General features: G+C 38.7%; 1 protein-coding gene across 1 annotated transcript in view; it reads right to left on the bottom strand.

The window, feature by feature from the left end:
- Positions 1-17,031, bottom strand: part of PON3 (paraoxonase 3) — a 30,289-nt gene extending 13,258 nt beyond the window's left edge. Inside the window, exons 1-4 of the mRNA XM_004602195.2 lie at positions 16,891-17,031; positions 15,169-15,239; positions 9,056-9,111; positions 3,684-3,849 (exon numbers count right to left, since the gene is read on the bottom strand). Of these exons, the coding sequence (XP_004602252.2) occupies positions 3,684-3,849; positions 9,056-9,111; positions 15,169-15,239; positions 16,891-16,964 (367 nt within the window). The 5' untranslated portion in view covers positions 16,965-17,031. The remainder of the gene's footprint in view (positions 1-3,683; positions 3,850-9,055; positions 9,112-15,168; positions 15,240-16,890) is intronic.
- Positions 17,032-22,972: the final 5,941 nt, after the last annotated feature.

Genomic DNA, 22,972 nt, shown 5'->3' with positions numbered 1-22,972 from the left:
ACAGGAAGATATAAAACTACAAGGTATATAGACATAGATATTCAGAGTGGCCCTTCAACAAGAGTACAAGGAAGTTGGTGTAAGTTTAATAAAGTTTTGCTAAAAATTCTTTCCTCTAAGAATTACCTGCATTGCAACTTAGGAGTTGCTGAAACAAGTCATTTACCCAAGGTTGCCATAGCAATATTTAGTAAATTTGGGAGGGAGACTGGGGAAATTGGTGATGGGAAATGCAAACTGGTGGAGCAATGTGTGTTCAATCATTGTATGACTGAAACTCAATCATGAAAGCTTTGTAAATATCTTATGATGATTCATTTTTTAAAAATATTTTGGTAAATCTAATGAACAGGAATATCAATATGAATGCAAGATAAATGGACTAGGCAATTTCCAACAACCTTGGGAATGTTCACCTATTTGTTTTCTTATTGGAATTTGTGCCTTGATGTGTTTTCCAAGAACATAGTGGAATAAGCCACAGGCATGGGTTATGGAGTTTATTTACACTGGAGGGCTTAGGAGCACACAGGCACTTGTGCTCAACTCGAAAGAGGATAGTCAGTCTTCACAGGTAAATTTTATTTTGGTCTGACTGAGCTGAGTTGCAGGCTGTGTGGTCTGGAAGATAATCCAGGTTGAATTTTAGTCTGCACACTGCCATTTGGGAAGACATGCTTGATGGACACAGCATAAATGCTATAGGTACTTCTCTGGATGCTTCTTTAGGTGTGTACTTGGACCAAATCTTTCAAATAACTTTTCTATGGTCAGACTGCTATTGTCCTCTACTGATTCCATCTCCACTTCCACAAATCTTATATATAAAATACATAATTATAGAGAATAGTCTCCTATCTTAACATACTCAGTTCTGAATGCCTCAATGTCTGAGAATTAACCTGTAAACTGGTTCCCTCTCAAAACCAAAACAAGAAACAAGCCCTACTTCTAACACTATCCCATGCAATAAAGTAGCTCCAGTTTAATCTGACCACTCATTGCGTCTTTTCCACAGAAGCATCATGTCTAGTAAAATGTCAGGCAAAAAATCTGGTGGCTTTTTAATTATTTAATTAAAACCAAAATCTCTAATATAACCTTTGTAAAAGACATAAGACTAGAAGCAAGATCCTCTAGTAGCAAATATGGTACTTTGGAAGTATTAATTATAGGATCGAAGTCCACTTCACTATACTTCTTTAAATTCCATTTCTCGGATGATCCAGAGCCACGGCACGAGAAACAGACCCTCTGCTCCTAAAGACTGTGATCTTGAGGTCTCCTAACCCATTTTGGCACCAGAGCGGTTTCTTGCAGCCATGCATTTTGACTGTGAACTGAGCTAAAATATTAGAAATCCAAAACCGCGCGGCCGCAATAGCGGCCGCGCAGACTCAGAGTCTTTACTCTCAACAATGAAGAGAAATCATTAGATGATGCCTATTCAGCAGGCCTGATTGTTGGGGAAAATTTCCAAACAATAATAGTGAGTTCTGTATGGAAATATGGAATGTACTCAAAGTATATAGAGAATAAAGGGAATATCATTAGCTACTTAGGTGGGGTGTGGGGTGGGAGGGGGTGTATTGGGGTTCTTGGTGGTGGAACATGTGCACTGGTGAAGGGATGGGGGTTTAATCAGTAATTGACTGTGACTTAAACCTGAAAGCTTTGTATTTTTTTTTTCACGGTTATTCAATAAAATATTTTTTATAAATAAATAAATAAATTCAGTTCAATTCAAAAAAATTCCATTTCTCATTCATAAAATTGAAAATTAATATATATTTTCCTGTATCACATGGTTTATTATTTATTTAACAAAGCTTCACAGAACAACTTTTATGCATCAAATACTGTCCTAGACTCTGGGAACCAGCACTGAATGAGTCACATTTTTTGTTGATAATATTCTAGAGATGAGATACTGTCACTGTCATCCAGTTGTTCATCGATTTGCTTGAGTGCGCACCAGTAAGGTCTCCATTGTGAGACTTCTTGTTACTGTTTTTGGCATATTGAATATGCCACAGGTGGTTTGCCAGGCTCTGCCATGCCGGCGAGATACTCTCGGTAGCTTGCCAGACTCTCTAAGAGGGATGGAGGAATTGAACCCAGTTCGGCCACATGCAAGGCAAACTCCCTACCCGCTGTGCTATGGGAGTCATTCTCCATAGAGTAACATCCCTTTGAAGAACAATTATTAAGTTTGATTCTAAGAGTTCCTTACACAAAACATTAAACATAGTTGCAATGTGATCCAGAAACTTTACTCCTTGATACATACCTAAGACAAGTCGACAGTAAAGTTTCTGGATCACATTGCAACTATGTTTAATGTTTTGAAAAACAAACAAACCACTTCCCAACTCTACTAAATATGTGTGAAGATTACAATTTCTCCACATTCTTGCCACTGCTTATTATTTTCTTCTTTTTTTATAGCTCTCCTAGTGACTGTGAAGTGGGACCACGTTCTGATTTTGATTTGCGAGTGAGTTCAATTGTTGAGGATTTTTCTGTGGACTTTGGGACATGTGTGTATATCTTTGAAGAGATGTCTACTGAGAATCTTTGTCTATTTTAAAAATTGAATTTATTGTCTTTTTGTTGTAAGAATCATTTCCATATTTGGATACCAACCTGATCAAATATATGATTTACCCACAATTTCTCACATTGAGTTTTTCCACACTTCCTTGCTGGGTTTTATGAAGCTTTAAAATGTAGCGACCGGAGAGGTAGTACAGCAGGCAAGGCATTTGCCTTGCACATGGCCAACCTGGATTCAGTCCCAAATGATCCTCCAAGCACCCAAGCACTACCATGAGTAATTTCTTAGTGCACAGCCAGAGCAACCCCTGAGCATCTTCAGATGTGACCCATAAAGCAAAAAAAAAAAGGACAGTTTATGATTTTCTTTTGGGTTTTTCTTTTAATGTTACACAATGTTTTTCAAAAGGCCTACAATTTGGGGCTGGAACGGTAGCACAATGGGTAGGGTGTTTGCCTTGCTCGCAGCTGACCCGGGTTTGATTCCCAGCATCCCATATGGTCCCCTGAGAACCTGAGTACCTGAGCACCTGAGTGCAGAGCCAGGAGTGACCCCTGAGCGTCGCTGGGTGTGAACCAAAGAAAAGAAAAAAAAAGAAGGCCTACAATTTATGTTAGATTTATAGGACCAATATTTAACAAATTGTGATAGTCAAGTGAGAAGAAAAGAAACTAGAGGGAAGTGGAGGTGACCATATTTCAGTTTCCCTTTATTTTTAATGCAACGTGTAAAAATGTTTTGATACACGTTTACTGGGCTAGAGCGATAGCACAGCAGTAGGGCGTTCGCCTCGCACACGGCCAACCCATATTCGATTCCTCCGCACCTCTCGGAGAGCCTGGCAAGCTACCAAGAGTATCACACCCCACTGCAGAGCCTGGCAAGCTACCCGTGGCGTATTTGATATGTCAAAAACAGTAACAACAAGTCTCACAATGGAGACATTACTGGTGATCACTCGAGCAAATCGATGAGCAACGGGATGACAGTGACAGTGACACATTTATTACAAATGTACATCATTTAAATAAAACTGCATCTTCCTCTTTCCACGTCTATGTTGATAGTTGGGCATGAGTGGTTTATATTCTCCACCTTTCCCCTTTATTAGGTATTAAGGCTTTACCTTTGTCGATGAAAGTACTGATCCCATGTGGATTAAATGATGCTTTGTCAAAACCATCACTGATTTGTAGCACTTGCACTTTGGGGGTTTTCTCCTTCAGATCTACCAAGTAGATATGTCCTGGTTCATCTGGAGCAAAGCTTTGCATGCCTGGATATTTTAATCCCTTAAAAAAAAAAAAGAATCAGTATGCACACGTATACATACCAGAGTCAAATTTTTGAGAGGGAAGCTGAAATTGCAAATCCAATTAAAATGTTAAAAAGGCTACATTTTTTCATATTTCTGAAACTGTTCATATGTCACTGTTGTCATTATATCCATGATCTGGAAAATTACTGAGTGAGGTCTTTCATGTTATTAGGAATGGGAATGAACATATTGGAAATATCTATACTCAATTTTTAATGTAGTTTAATATATTAATATATATCTGTCACTGTCTCTGTCATCCCATTGTTCATCAATTTTGCTTGAGCAGGTACCAGTAACGTCTCAATTGTGAGACTTGTTATTACTGTTTTTGGCATATCAATACACCACGGGTAGCTTGACAGACTCTGCCATGTGGGCAGGATACTCTCAGTAGCTTGCCGAGCTCTTAGAGAGGGACGGAGGAATTGAACCCGGGTCGGCTGCGTGCAAGGCAAACGTTCTACCCACTGTGCTATCGCTCCAGTCCACCAATACATATAGCATGATGTTTATCAAAAAGTATAATGCAAGAGACTAAGATATGTTACTTTGTATTATTCTTTTGATTTGCCTGTGCCTCATTTTAAAAATGAGGAAGTTATGTCTAAAATGATAGCACAGTGGGTAGGTTGCTTGCCTTACATGTGGCCAACTTGAATTTGATTCCCAGTCCCCCAATGCCCTTCCAGGAGGAATTCCTGAGTGTAGAGCCAGGAGTAACCCCTGAGCATTGCTTGTGTGGCCTAAAAGCCAAAAAAAAATCATTTAATAATTAAAACAAGGAAGATAAATTGTATTGTCACTAAGATTCTTTTGAGAATCTTCTTAATTGTTTATTTGGGGGTTACACCTGCCTGGCAGTGCTCTCCCAGCCGAGTGTTGGAAATCACTTGCGGAGGTATTTGGAGAGCCATGTTGTGCTAGGGATTTAACCCAGGGCTCCCATATAAAAAGCATAACCAATCTTTTGTACTATCTTCCCAGTTCTAGCACAGTGGGTAGGGTATTTGCCTTGCACGCGGCTGATTCCTCCATCCCTCTCAGAGAGCCCAGCAAGATACCAAGAGTATCCCGCCTGCACAGCAGAGCCTGGCAAGCTACCTGTGGTGTATTCAATATGCCAAAAATAGTAACAAGAAGTCTCACCTTGGAGACGTTACTGGTGCCCGCTCAAGCAAATTGATGAGCAGCAGGATGACAGTGATACAGCGATACTATATAACTAATTCAAAACAGAGACTGGACATATGGTTTTATTGTATTGTGCTCATTTTCAATCTCTTATATTTTGTAGTGGAAACAGCATAAAACCAAGGAAAAGCATATGGAGTTAGCCTCAAAGAGTTTACTATCTTTGACTTATTTTGCATATCTAGATGTATCTGAAAATTTGCAGCTGAATCCTTTTCTTCAAGTATTAAAAGAGCCATATATTAAAATATATATTAAAATTAGACAGTGATTGTATTCACAGGACCAGGTTTTCATCAACCAATAATAGATTTATTGAGTATGTTGCATGTTGGCTGTTTTATAGGTTATTGTATAAAACTTTTGAGTTTATTTGATAACAACTGCAAAATTCTACCCAATTTTCACATATCCCCATCATTCAGAACTATATCAATAATTTTGTATCTTCACTTGTACCCTCATTTCCGTTTCTCCCTTTCTAATCTACTTATCTGACTTTCCCTTTCTTATAAACATGGATACACACATACACATGCACACACAATTATACACACATAAAAATCCTGTGCTTGTGGTCCTTTCATCACTCTCATCTTACCACTGGGAAGCCATATTTATTTCTGTTACTCTACTTACATCTTAATGCTTTTCTTAGAATTGCCACCTATGTCTAAACCCTATTAGAAAACTAACATTCCTTAGATATCTTGGCACTATAGAGGTCAACCAGATGTGGTTTTCTATTCTAAGTTATTCAAATTCATTTATCTAGAGGGAAAATCAACCTTAAATTTCTTCCAGTGTCCAGTCTGTTATCAATTCAGTTTATCTTCTAAGGAAGGTACTCCTTCCCCTTGTTTTATAGTTTTCTTACCAATTTCCACCCAATCCCTATGCCCTGGTCCAGTTTTTATAAAATATTAGTCTAAATGCAGTCTAAATAATTCCAATACCAAGTTATTATCCCAAACTTGACCATCCAATACTGTTTATCAATCTTTTGCTCATTCTAATAGACAATCTATTCCTTTTACCCAGTATCTATTGTAATTAATTTTACTTTCATATTTCTTCATTATATTCAAATTTCATTATATTTTTTGCTATCCATTTTCAATAGGTAGTTTTACCTCTTATCTAGGAAAAATGCCATTCAACAAAAACTTTCTAGGATTCCCTTCTTAGTGTCTCTGAATTTCTTTGGTTTTATCAATTTTTTTCCTTTATTTCTCTTTGTTCAAGGAAATAACATCATTCTATTCTCTTTGTTGCTGTTGTTGTTTTGGCCACACACAGTGGTGCTCAATGCTTACTCATGGATCTGCACTAAGGGATTTTTGGAGGTGCTCAGGATATCATATGCAGTTTCAGAGAGACTGGCCACATGTAAGGCAAGTCTCCTAACTACTGTACTCCTTTTAGCCCCATCTGCCTTCTGTCCTTGAGTTAGCTCAATATCTATTTGCTTTACTGTTTTTAGGGCATATATTTAGAAATCATATGATTTCTTAGTTTTAACCAATGAGGAAATAATAATTCTCTCCAATATCAGGTCATAAAGTCAGGCTCTAATCCTACTTTTCCTCAATGGGTATTATGTTTTTAAGGTCAGTGGATAATAATGATTATGCCAGTATTATGGGTTGAAAAGTTAAAGACAGATAATACCACACCTTCTCTTTTCATCTGAGGGGAAGTTAAGCTTAGAGAAGCAAATTGACTCAGTCACTCAGAGCTCTAATTGTACAGCCTGTATCTGTGACATCAAAAGAGAAGGTTTGACAGTAGAGAATATTGCTGAGGAAGGCAGCACAAAGTTCAGTATCACAACTTGTCAGTTTGTGAGTACATGAAGGTACTGTTACTAATGCAGAAAAAAAGGATGCTCTAAAATGAGAAATTGTTTAGAATGGATATTAATGTGGGATATTGGTAACAGTGTGGGTCTAGAGAAATTATTGAGATGAATGAAACAATCCTGATAAACAGCTTCATTTTGCCTAGTTTTCCACTTAAGGCTTTGGTGTAGGGTTGTGACAAGTTATTAACAAGAAATTCTTTAGCTGTCACTGACTACTAAAAGAGGTGTAAGCATCTCACTTTCCTGAATAGAACACCAGGATGTTTAGGTAGGCACTGAAATCCTCCATTACTTTCATTAATAAGCACGTTTTCAATAAACACTCAAACACATGTTATTCCAGGTAGGATGTCAAATGCTAAGCATGAAATGACCCCTCCAAAATCCTGACTTCAAGAATCTTGAAATCCAAGGATGAAACACTAAGCAATCAAATACACTGTAGTGTGTAAGAGCCGTGACATAAGGAACATGAGGAGCCATAAAAGAGAAAGCTCATTCACAGAGAAACTGTTAGTGAAGAGAATGAAAGGTCTTCCCGGGAAATAAAAATGTTGCAACAGTGAGATCTCACATAGAACTAGGTGTTAGCTGGAAATACTTGAAGACGAGAGTAATCTTACAGACAAGAGAAGAGAGCCAGATTCTAGGATAAGAAAGCAAACAGCTGCTGGCACCTTGAAATAAGCTAAAAATATATATTGTGCAGTATCATTCCCTAAATCAGCAGCGTGTCCAAACATGTTCTAGGCTGACATGAAAGGGCAATAGGAGAAACCACAGAGAACAAGAAATTTAATCTATGACAGTGCAGATAGATTTAAAATAAGCAAAGAACATCATCTTTTACTTCTGTGTCGGAATGATTCTTTCAGTTTACAAAAAGAGCTCCATGACTTAAAGCTTCATATTAACCTTTCCCATGGAATCATTTGTATTGAAAACATCTACTTTTTGTATAGGAATAATTCAGTTCCTGTAACACCAGTGAAAATATGAAAGAAGCATAAAATTGGGATGCCATCCATTATTTCCTAACAGCAAAGAAATCTTTTAGCTATAGAATTATCATTTTTACCACTCTACTTGACAAAACACTGAAAAATATAAATTGACATTAGAAAGTTTAAGTCAACAACAACAAAACATGCTAGACAGCTGAGGCTTAGCTTAATTTCTGGAAGAAAACTAAGTAAATAATACCCCTCTCTCTCATGCACTTCCACTCATACGATCACCCTGCATTAGCAATTTGAAATACAAGGAAAATTTTTACTACAACGTATGTACTTAAGAATTTAGAAATTTGGCCCATATAGGATTATTATGTGTCCCTCTTTTTAGCAAAAAAAATCTAGATTAAAAAAATCATCATACTTGTTCAAAACTTATTATTTAATATGTAGCTTCAGCAAACAGAATTTAAGTGAAATATAGTCAAGTCTAAATGTTGGAAATCTTAGAACCCATCTCAAACTGAAATTAATTTATTAAATATATGATATTTAACATTTACCAACTCATACATTTTTATTTGTTGGAATTCAATCCCTCTTATAGCTCTCCAATCATTGCAAACCCTTGAAGGTGATGCTGAGAATAAGATGCAGGCTGTTCTCTATGGCTCTGTGAAAGATACAGAATGGCAGGGAATCCAGGCCAAAAAAGAAAAAAATGCTCGCAATTTGAATTGAATCACATGGTTAAATTTTGATCCACAAATATTTACCAGGCACAAATAACAGAGAAAGGAAGACTAGTTATTAAGAAGGTGACTACCAGAAAATGAGACTCAGTCAACTGGGGCAACGATAGAGGTAGACAAGAACAGAAAATATCAGACAATTTGGCCAGGAATTGAATGGAAATCAATATATATTTATTGAGATCCTACTGAGTATGCTAAGCCCACAGGGTGTTACCCGCCACAGGGCAGGCAAGCCTGGGCATTCATGTGGTGTTTTGAGATTCTAAAGAATCTTGTTTTGGCTTTTTAGTTGACTGGTTTACACGCAGATGGATGAGAATGTAGGGGGCCATCTGGCAGCTCAAGTGGACAACATTAATGTACCATCTATATAGCTATTGACAGAAGCATCCAAAGGGCATGAAAAATACTTACACCGGAGATAAAAGCCAACCCACTAGGAAGTATATCAATATCTTCAGAGCCAGCTTCTGCAAGGGAAGTGAAGGATCAGAAGGATACTTCTATGAAGACTTAAAAAATAAATCACTTAGTGAAAACTTTGAACTTCTTTGGGAAAATACATTGACTTTTTCAGTTATTTACTTGGAAAATTATTTCAAGAAACCCAAAGGCATGTTTATCAACAATATTTCCAAGTCGGACCCCTTAAATGCCAAATTCTCTTTCTAGACTCTATGTTTAGCAGAAAAAGACAAATAACCATAAAATAAATGTATATACTAGATTTATTCTTTAAATAAAATCTTCTGGAGTAGGTCCAGAGAAACAGTGGGTAAAGCACTTTCACATGACTTACATTGGTTCAATCCTGGCACTTCCTTAAGGTCCACTAGAAGTAATCCCTGAGTATAGAGTAAGAAATAAACCCTGAACACCACCAAATGTGACCCTTGAAACAACAACAATAACAATAATTTCTGGGGTATATTCTGAGAGATCCAGTTTATCCCTTTGAAGTCTAGTGATACCACTTGGTAAGCATCATTGTGAAGATCTCTTGAGTGTCTCCCTGCCTGATATTTCTCTTCTTCCAACTTGTTAATCTATATCATAAGAGGAAACTGATTAATTACACTATAATAATGATGATGGATTTCAGATAAACTCTTGAATATAAATGAATTTTGAAAGAGTTCAGTCAGATATGTATCAACGATAACTGGGCTTGAACATTTTTTTCTTTTTTTTGACTTAAAACAAGAGAAATGAATTACAGTTCTGAATCTGAAAATATAAAATCAAGGTAATGACAGGATTGACTTCCTCTGAGTCTTCTTGGCTTGCAAATCATAATCTTTTACTGACCTGTTAAATGGCTATTCCTCTGTACATACTCACCCCTGAGTTTTCTTTCTGTTGTCTGCAGGTTTGCTCTTCTTATAAGTATACCAATCAATATGTATTAGAGTACACCCTTTTTTTTGGTATGGGGGTTTTCCTCTTTGCTTATGTTGTTGCTGACATGACTGAGAATCAAACATGTGTGTGGTTGGTTCTGGTGCTTGCTCACTCAGGTGTGGTGTTGCTATGTGTTGTTTGTACACAGAAAAATTTTCCCTATGAAAATTAGTATGTAATACATAAATTATGAATAAGGCAGGATGAAAAACCATCTTACATGGCTCATAGTATAGAGACAAACTCATATGTTCTATGTCCCACACAAGAGTGAAGGTGACGATAATAGGTATCTAGTGTGACAAACCATTTTGTAAATATTACTATAGTAATATGCTCTTAAAATGTGATGTTCAAACTTTCCCATCAAGAGGTAAGGTCAATATTTTCCTTCTTTGAATCGGCCACTGTAAACTGTAAGTGCTTTACAAAGAGAATGAAGTGAACACAACTGTTTCATGTGATACACAAATAGTTATAGTCATCTCTTCTTGTAGCACTTACTTTAAATCTTCACCTCTTTTCTCCTTCACCTTGGAAGAGCTGAACCTAAGTGTTAAACTATACAAAAGAGAAACAGACAGGTAGTCACAGAGATAGATATGGAGAGACAAAGAGAGATACATGGAAGAGAATCCTCTGCCGAATTCAGTTCCCAGCCTTTCATTCACTCTATAAATGCAAATGGCAGAGCTATCTCCAGAGTCTTGTAAGAATTGCAGATGTATGAACAAAGTAATTTCTATTTAATGTCACTAGATTTGAGGGTAGTGTGCTACAGAGACACAATAACTACAACACATCTCTAAGTGACTATGATAGTCCACAAAGTGAAATTAAAAATGGGATGGGAAAGGTGTGAGTTTCCAAGAAATTAATGACATGTGTATAGCATTTAGGTTTGGCACATTTCAGGAATTGCCGCGAGAATTATTGCATCATAGCTGGAGAGAGATCAAGAGCCACAAGAACTGAAACTAAACCAAAATGCAGAGGAATTTGAATCTATGTTTTTTAACACTCATATTACAAGATTCAGGGATCTCTGTAAAGTTTTGAGCTGGGGAATTATGAGGTCTGCATTGTCAAAGAAAACGATGACTGCTAGCAATATTGAGAATGGTTATAGAGGAGCAACACTGACCTATTGGGAAGCCATTAGTATAAATACTGTGAAGAATTCTCGAGCTGGAATGGTTGGTGATCAATTACACTTGGGGAAGTAAGGAAAAGGAAAACATCGCAGATGACTTCAGGATTACTTATTTGGGGTCATATTTTTGAAATAAAGGTGTCATCATTAAAAAGTCAAAATTAGACAATGGAATAGATTCAAGAGTTGAGGGAGGTGTGAAATGAAAAGATTAGTTTGGGATTTAACACATTTATTTATTTATTTACTTATTCATTTATTTATTTAGGGGTTGAGCCAGTAGTGCTCAGAGGCTACTCTTAAGACCATGCTGAGGAGTGACACTTGGCAGTACTCAGAAGACCATTTGTGGTACCTGCCACAAGTCACCTTTGTACTATCTCAACAGTTGGGATCTAATAAAACATACCTCAACATTCCCAACCACTTTTAATTCCATCATCCATTTTATGTACTAATATGGGTACCTGTGATTACTTCCACATGACATTTTCCACAATTGGTAGCATTTCTATGCTTACATGCCAATTTTCTATTAAATACTAAATTTACTGGATACAAAAGCAAAGTTTGGTTTCACTACTAAATCCTCACTAAAACCTGTCTTTTAGCTGTTTAGCTCCCAATAACAATTACTTGACTGGATAAACTGTTTAGTTTCTTGAAATTAATCTTGAAGTTCTGCTGGTAAGGGTTCATTTCTAAAGAAAAGTTAGAAAAGCTGTATAATCTGTTTTCTTGTTTGACTCCTTTTCTCTCCCAAGTACCATTTTATATATCTCCTCTGACAGCATAGATTCACTTACATTAATCTGAAAATGCAAAAGTGGGCATGTTCACAAGAATTTTGCTTATCTTTGTGTACTTCAGCAACACAAAGGGAACGTTGCTGCTTTGCACTTAGATTTGAAAACGAATCATTATTGCTTACACACAATTCTTGTGCCTCTGTACCTTCCCTCCCTTTCTCTTCCAGAGACAAAAACCTGCATGACAGACCCAGTGCATATTAGCAATAGTGGCACCTGTGGGAGTAAGAATTTCCAGTATGCCCTCCCCTGAGCCCTCTTCACTGTCTAGTTATTGGGCAAGTAAATTCTTTCCTTTGTTAATTTCCTAATCTGTAAAGGTAGTAATAACACAATACTGGTTGATTAAAAGGATGATGTAGAATAAAGGAATCAGCAGAATGCACAGAAACACTAATCCTTTGTAAAGGCAGCATTGTTATTTCAAGAAATATATCATTACTGCTGCTATATTGGTAAGTATTAATGATCATTCTAACTTGATCAGTTGACACATATAGACTACAAAAAATGCCGGTAGTCATGACAATATAAATCATAATATCATAAGTGGGCTGGAGCTATAGCACAGCAGGTAGGGCGTTCGCCTTGCACGAGGCTGACCCGGCTTCGATTCCTCCACCCCTTTTGGAGAGCCTGGCAAGCTACCGAGAGTATCTCGCCCGCATGGCAGAGCCTGGCAAGCTCCCCGTGGCATATGCCAAAAACAATAACAAGAAGTCTCACATGGAGATGTTACTAGTGCCTGCTCAAATATCATAAGTAAAAAATGTCATAATAAGTAACATTGCATTTTCTCCCTTGTACACAATATGATTTTAACCACATAAGTAATTATTTTTAAATATTTGAGTAACCTTAATGTTGACTTATGTCTAATAATATTGATCTAGTTTCAGTTTCTCAAATATACACATTATATAATTTTAGAATGGGACTAGACTTTAGTTATCATCCAGACTAAGTCCCCTTCAAAATAACTCAGAAGGTTTTTAATTTTTATAAAGAAATATACAGGGAATACTAACATTCCCATATAAACCAGTCAACACATGAGTACCACATTTTATTTTTTAAAAAAATTAAATCAGATCCAACCTTAAGCCTACATTCTTTTGACTCCTTAGGAAATTCAGTCTGAGTCATTGCAGGATCTCTCTGCCAAAACAGTACAAAAACAGCAGGTGGAAGGTACAAATATTGGGGGAGACTATTTGGGGAGGAAGTTAATCTGGCTTTATCCTACACTGTTGCCACTATATTACTCATTTCCAAGTTGAAATGATTTCATTATTTTGGACAATTTTGCCACTATCTTGGGATGGGATCATTCCTTCTAAAGTTTTACTCTTCACCCAGAATTCTGTGAGGACAAGAGTGCCAGCGACTTATTTTTTTTTATCCACATAATCTTATTCTTTCTGTCCAGAATCCTTTGAAGGACCTCAGGTTTTTGAGGAGTATGTGTTCAGTTCCTTCTCTTTTTCAGCCTGGAGTACAATTCTCCTCTACGCTTAGGGAGCAGAAAGTCAGGTTACAACTTTCAGAAACTGAGATGATAAAAATAGTCAAAATAAAAAGGGAACATTTATTCTTTCTGATATATATATGCATATGCATATCAGAAATATATACCATACATATGTACCCTTTTATATCTGTGCATATTAGGTCTAATTTTATATATAAAGAACTCACATCTTTTTATATATAAAGAAAAATAATGTACCAACTCTATCACTATAGACTATCTTGTCACCTTGTCACATACTGATACATAAATCAGTTCTTTCTAGGGAGTTTATAACCTGATAGTGAGAAAAAGAAAGACCCCTGCTAGCTATAAAATAAGGCTTAAGAAAGTGTCGTTAAGGGAATCTGAATTTCAGAGTGTTGAGAGTTCAGAGGTAAGAGAGGAATTTGCGGCTGACTTCAGCAAGTAGAAATGAAAGAACCAGAGAAGGAAAGTGTCTTGAGCAGAGGTGAAAAAAAAAAAAAAAGAACATGTCCCAGAATGGTGAATACAGTCTAACTGGTTTGTGTGTGTGTGTGTGTGTGTGTGTGTGTGTGTGTGTGTGTTTTTCTCATGGCAGTATCAAAGAGAACTGGACACTTGGAATCTGGAGAAGCAATTCTGGAATTATGAGTGCAATTAGCTTGGTATCGGGGTACAGGAAAGCTCACACCAATGTGCCTGGTACAGAACAAAGAAGAACAAGGAGAACTCAACTGTTCCTGGATTTAGAACAGAATCCCTTGGAGAATGGCAGTTCTGCACATAGGAGAAGTATAGAAGAACTGGTTGTGGGGAGCAGTATGGGGGAAGAAATCAAAAAACAGGAAGTATATTTCAGACTGAAAAGCAGAACTGTGATTTGAAAGATTGGAGATAATGGTCCTGAATTTTCAATTTTGTTGTTTGTATGTTTGTTTGAGGGCCACACCTGAGAGTTCTAGGGGCTACTTCCAGCGTGTTGCTTGGGGTTCCCTCCCTGGTGCTCATGGGACCATATGGTGCCACTTAGACAGGACTTCTGCACTAGTCTTTTAAGCTATTTTCCCAACACTTCAGTTAATTTTCTATAAAGACATCTCAGTAGACTTGAGGTTCTTTTCAGGGGAGATGGGCAGAGAGAGGTTGCGCCACACTTGGCAATGTTCAGGGATTACTCCCAGCTCTGCATTCAGGGATCATTCCTGGAGAACTCAGGAGACTATACAGAGTGAACGAGATGAACCCAGGTTGGTTGTGTGGAAGATAAGCGCTCTATCTGCTATACTACTGGCCTGGTCTCAAGACTTAAGGTTCTTGAGCTTTAGGGCTAAGTCATATTCCTCTCAACACTTACAGATAAAATATGAAAGAAAGCAACCCTTGAAGTCAGAAATGTCACCAAGGAAAGAGAAGCAGACAGAAGTAATAACAGACAACTGAAGACAGCAGAGAAGGGAATAGAAATTCACAGAAGGGCCAAGGAACGGAGATCAATGAGGGCCAGCCATTGGGGAGGTGAATGTCTTTGATTTTGACACATGTGAAAGTGATAACAGGGCAGAGGGCACAGGAGCTGAGTTTAAAGAGTAGCAGGGAATTAAAAACAGTTGACTAGCTAAGTCAGGTGAAGAAAATATACTGGTGTTTCACAGGACCATCAGATACATACCAAGCCCCTCGATAACACGGCAGGTCTGCGGTTCTATTGACACCACTTCTCGATCTGCAAGAGCTCTTTTTCTGTGGAACATAAAAACATGAAGGGAGGGGTGTCAATGTAGCACTGTAGCACTGTCATCCTATTGTTCGTCAACTTGCTCGAGCGAGCACCAGTACCTTCTCCATTGTGAGACTTGTTGTTACTGTTCTTGGCATATCTAATATGCCTCGGGTAGCTTGCCAGGCTCTCTGAGAGTGATGGAGGAATCGAACCCAGGTTGTACGCGTGCAAGACAAACACATACAATCAGTGAACTTTCCACCACACATATAATAAAATAATGGTATTTAAATTAGGCAGGCATCTTCCTGCATGTATATTTATATATACAATGTGAAAAATTTGTGGGTAATGTACTCGCATCAGCTAACTTCATCCAGTTACTGTGGAAAGACAAAATACAGTTCAACATAAACACTTTGCTCCCCAAATAAATGAAAACTATTTCATAGTATGAGTAACTGATCTGTATTTAATGAACAGCAATTTAAATATACACCCAACAGTATTTAATTTGCTAAAGTTTTGCCTATAAGACTTATGCTTATTAGATCTAGTAGACCTACTAGTCACTATCTATCATTAATCCATCTTGCCTTTTTAATGCCTTTTGACCCACGTCCCCAAACTGTTTCTCCAAAATTCAAACAGGTTCTTCAACAGTTACGCTGCAATAGGGTTCACTTTAAGGTATTTGTTTTTTAGTTAGGGGCATATGATGTAATTAAAATGATCACAATTTAAACAAATTGGCCAAATTCTTTCAATATATTATTCTAATTTCCACACTGAAACATTGCTCTAGACATGAAGGATTATCATAAATTTTTTTATTAAATTCTATTCAGAAAATCTCTGAATACTGAAGCTTATCTTTACTTTCAGGCCCCCAAATGCCTTAGATCTCCTCTCCTATTATGATAACCTCACTTGGGTGCCCTGGGAGTGAATCTGGCAATAAACACCCTCAAAGTGCGCTAGAGAATACTGCTCAAGGCATCAACCTCTTCAGATTACAAATATGACCCTCTGAGGGGACCAGTTTCTCTGAAAATTAATAAGAAACATCCTCAAGACAACACAAGGCAAGCAGACACTTTAGATCTACTCAGGAGAATAAATCATCATAAAACGTTTCTTATTTCTTCAATCCTGAGAAGGACTGAACTATTTCTGAGATGGCATCTCCACTGGATCTTCCGCCCCTGAAGGTGGGGCATCCTCACTACCTGCAGCTTTCAGCGCCTTTCCCCACTGGCTGGCTGACTCTTCTGAGCTGAGATCAGCAACCACTCCTCTGCAGTGCTTAATAATTGGCCCTAGGCTTGTCAGAGTCTGTCGTAAACAACCTGCATGTAGCCAGGTCTCCTCCCCCAGGCTCCATGCTTCCAGCAGAATTAGCTTCTGGGCGCCGAAGGGGTGACCAAAACTGGGAGGAGAAGAGCACGAATTTTAGAAAACAAGGGGCATTTCTGCCCTCCTCTGGCAAGGCAAGCAGGCCACTCACGTTGAGATCAGGATTCCTCAAGAGAAAGTTTGCTGGGTGCGAGTAAGAGAAGCCCCAAAGAAACACCCTTCTGCCCAGAGGAAAGCAGCCCAGGGTCGCCAGTGGAATTGATTTAGAGAGGGGAGGAAAAGAGTTGGGGAGACCCCAGCAAGATGCCAACTCACCTAAAAGCCACAAACCTCTCCCCGATGAGGGCCAAGAAGACCCCCAGCAGGGTCAATATCAGCAGCTTCCCCATGCTCTCGGTTCCCGGGCACACTTGCAGGCTCAAGGGACTCCCCAGGGCTCACGGGGCTGGCTCTAAGCCCCACCCTCTGGGCACGCCCCAGGACGGCTCCTGGCCTCCAGAGCAGGTGCAATGCCAAGGCGCTGCCTGCCTGCCACTCCTAACTCAGCTCTGCTGGCCCAGGTTCAAGGTCACTATTTTTTTTTAATGTAGCTGCAATATAATGGATGCAACAGCGTGTTGAAGTGTTTGGAGAAGTAAATTGTTGAACCTCCACCAGCACCAGTGTCAGGGAATCTCCGGCATTCATCTGATGTCACTGCTAGTCGGCCCCTCCCTCTCCACTCCCACCAGCTCCCTCCGCCTACAACTTGGTAATCCTAGTTCTATAATCAAAGTTCAAGGAATTTTCTGTCACTAGGTACTGTCTATTCACTTGCTTCCCTCCCGCCCCCACCATGCCACATGTAAACAGGATCATTTGTCTTTTTTCCCCTGACTTCCCTTGGTATGATACTTCTAGTTCCACCCACTAAGCTCTAGATTTAAGGAAACCAGGAAACCTCTACCCAAGAGATTCTCTTTCTTTTTAAAAAAAAAATTCAGGGTTCATCACTCAGTGAGTTTAAAGTCTCAGGTTAAGATCCAGTGGTAGCTATAACAAGGATGCATTCTAGTGGGATATACAGTTATCAAAAGCTGGAGGATTCTAGCTCAGTTCCTTTAAAAACACTTGGAGGGTTGGGGACTGGAGCAATAGCACAGCGGGGAGGGCGTTTGCTTTGCATGTGGCCGACCTGGGTTCTATTCCCAGCATCCCATATGGTCCCCTGAGCACTACCAGGGGTAATTCTTGAGTGCAGAGCCAGGAGTAACCCCTGTGCATCGCCGGGTGTGACCCCAAAAGCCAAAAAAAAAATAATAAAGACACTTGGAGGGTTGATAAACATAGATCACTGAAGGGAAAGTTGAGTTCTAGTTTTTTCAGAGAGAAAGATTGGGGTCTAGAAATAGTACAGTATGTACTGTGCTTGTATTGCACGTGGTGGGCTCAGTTCTATCCCTGGCACTACATCTGGTTTCCCCAGCACAGCCAGGAGTGATCCCTGAACAGTCAGCAGTCTTTAGCACAACCAAGTGTAGCCTCCAAACAAAACAAAACTAAAAAGATAAATCTCTGTAGCACTGTCATCCCGTTGGTCATCGATTTGCTCGAGTGCGTCTCCATTGTGAGAATTGTGAGACTTATTGTTACTGTATTTGGCATATTGAATACACCACAGGTAGCTTGCCAGGCTTTGCCATGAGGGCGAGATACTCTCTGTAGTTTGCTGGGCTCTCTGAGAGGGGCAGAGGAACTGAACCCGGGTCGGCCGCGTGCAAGACAAATGCCCTACCCGCTGTGCTATGCTCCAGCCCAAAAAGATAAATAAAGAGATAAACTTTAACTTATCCTTCCCTCCAAATTTGGCATCAGGCACTTTGTCTCAGCGTACTCAATATGGTGGATAAGCTATTAAATGTACTGAATTAGTGGATTTTTAAGTTTATGTAACATCCCATTGTTTGTCGATTTACTCTAGCAGTCACCAGTAACATCTCTATTACATTCAGCCCTGAGATTTTAGCAGCCTCTCCCCACTTATCTTTTCCAACAATTGGAGGCTCTTTCAGGGTCAGGGGAATGAGACCTATCGTTACTGTTTTTGGCATATCAAAAACGCTACAACTAGCTTGCCAGGCTCTGCCATGCAGACAGGATACTCTCGGTAGCTTGCCGGGCTCTCTGAGAGGTATGTATAATATCTGTTACTGTATTTGGGATATGAATATGCCACGGGGAGCTTATCAGGCTCTCCTGAGTGGGCAATAGACTCTCAGTAGCTTGTCAGGTTCTCCAAGAGGGAGAGCTAGGATATTAACTTCCAGGAGCTTGGTTTTATAGTCTCTGGATGTTGGCCATTGATGGGTTTATGTTGAGTTTACGTATCAATGATAAAATGTATGAAAGTCAAGACAAGAGATAGAGGGAAAACTAAAGTGTATAGGAGATAGGAAATTGAAGAGAGTGGGCAAATGAACCTTTTGGGAGGAGGAAGTAGAATATTCAAAAGATTCCTTGATCCTTCTCATCTGGATCTTTGATTCCTACCAGGCAAGGAATGCACTTTCCCCCTTCATGCAGACTAAGTCGACAAAACAGAAACTTAAATGGATAAGGCGTAAAGAATTTGAGCAGAGCCAAGTAGCACTTGATTTTGATATTTTTATTTGCCAAGAGAAAGGAACAGTACTCTGCTGAGTTCACTGAATTTGCATTTGTTGACAGAACAGTGCTTACCCGACCTAGGGACTATTTTTTAGTGAAAGGTAGTGCCTGATATTTGGAATCCATCATTGTAGTCTAAACACAGAATTTATGAATCATAAAGCATATCTACACAGCATTTACTCTGTTACTATATGTAGAACTTTCTCTGGCTTAATTATTTTAATTCTAAGAATAACCATGGAGGTAATTAGGAGCATTGAGATAATTGGTAGCATTATTACAATTTTAAAGGAGAGAAAACTTGGCACAGAGATGGTGTAAATGCTCCAGGGCTGTGAGTGGCAGAATCAGGCAGGCTGGCTCCACCGACTGTGCCCTTAACTGCTGCCTCTCTCTACTCCAGATACTACTGCAGCACTGTAGTATCTAGGGTTTTACTGGGATAATTACCTTTAGTATGATTAATTTTAAAAGAATTCAAGCAGAGCAGAAATTTCATTCTATTTTTATTGGGACTTTGAAGGAAGTACCATGAGATGTAAGGTAGGTTTGAATGCAGTACTTGGGGCTGGCATTTGGACTGTGTTTTAAAATGCAATAAAGAATTATACAGCTGAAGATTTCATGAAAATCTGCTAGTTATGAACTAGAGAGGTAATTCTATTCTTTATATCTGTATAAAACTCCTAGAAATTAGGTAAATCAGTAACATTTAAAAATAAGATGAAGCCCACAGTAAGGAATACAAATAGCTTAAGATGTGTTTAAATCATTTGTAATATGAAAATTAAAATGAAAACTATTGGAATATCACTTTTACATAATTAGCAAAAGTAACAAATCCCCATGGGGGGAAACTCTCAAACAATGTAAAATGTTATTATAGTTCCTATGGTGAATTAGGAAATATTCGTCAAACTTTCAAAAGCACTTACTTTTTGATACAAAATTTATCCTTTTTCTTCATTTTCAGAACTCTATTCTATAGATGTAACTGCATATATCGAAAATAAAGGATGCATGTAATTACTTGCAGCACTGTTCATAATAGCATACAGTTAGTTGATTATATAGAATAGGGAATTCTAGCAGCTGTAAAAATATTAGCAAAATTTACTTTATAATGCTATGAATACATGTCCAACATTACTTGTACCTGGAAAAAGGAATGTGCAGAACTGTGTATATAGTCTGTGACTTTTGTTAACTAAAGGGGAAAATGAGAACATATCCTTATAGTTAAATATTTAAGAGATATTTTAGGAAAAAAGCCATATTAAGATACTAACTGGGCATCAAAATGGGAAGGAAATTTTTTAGTAACTCTTTATATCATGTTGACCTTTTAAATATGTAGCAAAGCACCTATGAAAATAATGACCTATATTTCAGAAGAAAATGAATACCCACACAGGGTATGGATGTTTTGCCGCTGTATTACTTCACATGTCTTGGCTCACAACACTACCATTGTTCATATTTGTTTCAAAATACAACAGACCACCTATACGACTATGTAACATTGTTTCACCAGATGTGCTTATTTCCTTTTAGTTTAGGTTGTTCTCTGGAATTGTGTGAGGGTGGGATATGAGCAATAAGGAGCAAAGTAAAGGAACATTTCTTGTCACTCACATTCAGCAGTATTTGATAAGCACTCCTGACTATTTGTTTTATACCTAAAAGGTGCTCTTGCTTTAAGGAACTTGTATTGCAGTGAGAGTACATATTTTAGGAAGAAAGAAAAGGAGAAAAGAGGGGGGAAAAGGAGGAAGATGAAAATGAAATGACTAATGAGATTATAAGAGACAGAAAAGTTAAAAACAAAGCACAGGGGCCAAAGCAATAGTACAGAAGGTAGGGCATTTGCTTTGCATGCAGCCGATCCAGGTTCAATCCCTGGTATCCCATATGATCTCACAAGCACTACCAGAAGTAATTCCTGAGTTGCAAAACCAGATGTAATCCCTGGACATTGTTGAGAGTGGCCCAAAAATCATCATAATAATAATGATAATAATATACTAATAATAAGACACATTGATTATTGTTACAAGTCCTAGACACAAAAGGGGTGATAGCACACCAAGCAGGGACACAGGGAAAAGGAAGCAGGTGGTCAGGAAGCAGCAAACAGGAAGGAAGGGTTAGATACATGCTTTTATTTAGTTTCATAGGAAAAGGCTGGAGCAATAGCCTAGCAGCTAGGGTGTTTGCCTTGCACGTGGGCGACCTGGGTTCGATTTCTCCGTCCCTCTCGGAGAGCCCAGCAAGATACCAATAGGATCTTGCCTGCACAGCGAGCCTGGAAGCTACACATGGCATATTCGATATGCCAAAAACAGTAACAAGTCTCACAATGGAGATGTTACTGGTGCCTGCTTGAGCAAATCGATGAGCAATGGGATGACAGTGACAGTGACAGGAAAAGGCAAAACAAGGAAGAGAGAGGAGGTTAACAAATTCGTTTGAATTGATATTTAGATACCTGGGTGGTCCCTGGTTGCCCAAGCTTTAGCTAGGAAATCATTATGGAAGCAGAATATAACCCCCTCTTTGGGGGGTTGCGAGCTGAATAAAGGAGGTATGGCTCTGAAGATATTAGCTTGCCCATCAAGAGCTTGATATTGGCCAAGTCCATTGTACCTTGGAAATTGGAATGCCCTCTCTTAAGAGATGACATTAATATGGGCATCCACATGAAGAAAAGAAACTAAGTGTATTAACAGCAACAGGAAGAACAATCCAAAGAGTTTCGTGTATGCCAGGATCTGTGACCTCAGTGACACTGAAGCAGTTACTTAAAAGAAGTGTGGACCAGGAGAGAAAAGCAAAACCCAGATCATACAGCACATTACAGCCTTGGCTAAGGGACTGACAGAAGTTATGAACAGATGATGTGTTCTTTGCTACAGAACAGAAAATAGATTGGAGCTGGGAAATAATGGTAGTAGAGAGGAGTTTCAGTTGAAAGATAATACAGGGTTCAGCTCTACACTTGGCAGTGGGGATAGGATGATATGGATCTGAGCTGTCACATGAATAGAGAATTCGCTACAGTGATGGTTAAGAACAAAGGTGAATCGACTGCGAAATTCAAGCTGGTGCTATTAATTTTGAAATAATCAGCATGCAGGTGGTATATAAGTCCAGTGGAAAGAAGCAGATGAAAAGAAATATAGTAATCAACCACATTTCTATTTTGGGTAAGTTAAGATTCAAAAACTGTCAAAGTAGGAAAAACAGTGAAGTTCAATAAGAACACTATTGTAAAAGCTTAAAGTGAAAAAATAGTGGGGCATTCTTGAAGCTGATAAGAAGTCGAGTAGATAAGAATAGAGAGGGTGTTGAAGCAATTCTACAGTGGGTAGGGTATTTGCTTTGCATGCAGCCCACCACGGTTGATTTCCTGGAACTTCATATGGTCTCCCAGGCACAGCCAGGAGTGATCCCTTAGTGCAGAGCTAGAAAAGTCACTGAGCAGAGCAGGGTGTGTGTGTGTGTGTGTGTGAGAGAGAGAGAGAGAGAGAGAGAGAGAGAGAGAGAGACAGACAGACAGAGAGACAGAGAGACAGAGAGAGACAGAGAGACAGAGTGACAGAGAGAGAAGCAGAGAGACAGAGAGAGAGAAGGTGAGAGAGAGAGAGAGAGAGAGAGAGAGAGAGATGATTGGATTATAAGGGACTTTGATGAACTTACCAAGAAAAATATTTGTGTGGTGAAAACGGAAGCCAGGCCAGTGCTAGCT

Source organism: Sorex araneus, chromosome 1 (genome assembly GCF_027595985.1).
Source record: "Sorex araneus isolate mSorAra2 chromosome 1, mSorAra2.pri, whole genome shotgun sequence".
NCBI lineage: Eukaryota > Metazoa > Chordata > Mammalia > Eulipotyphla > Soricidae > Sorex > Sorex araneus.
The sequence above is the reverse complement of the archived record's forward strand: the minus strand, read 5'-3'. Positions and strand labels throughout refer to the sequence as shown.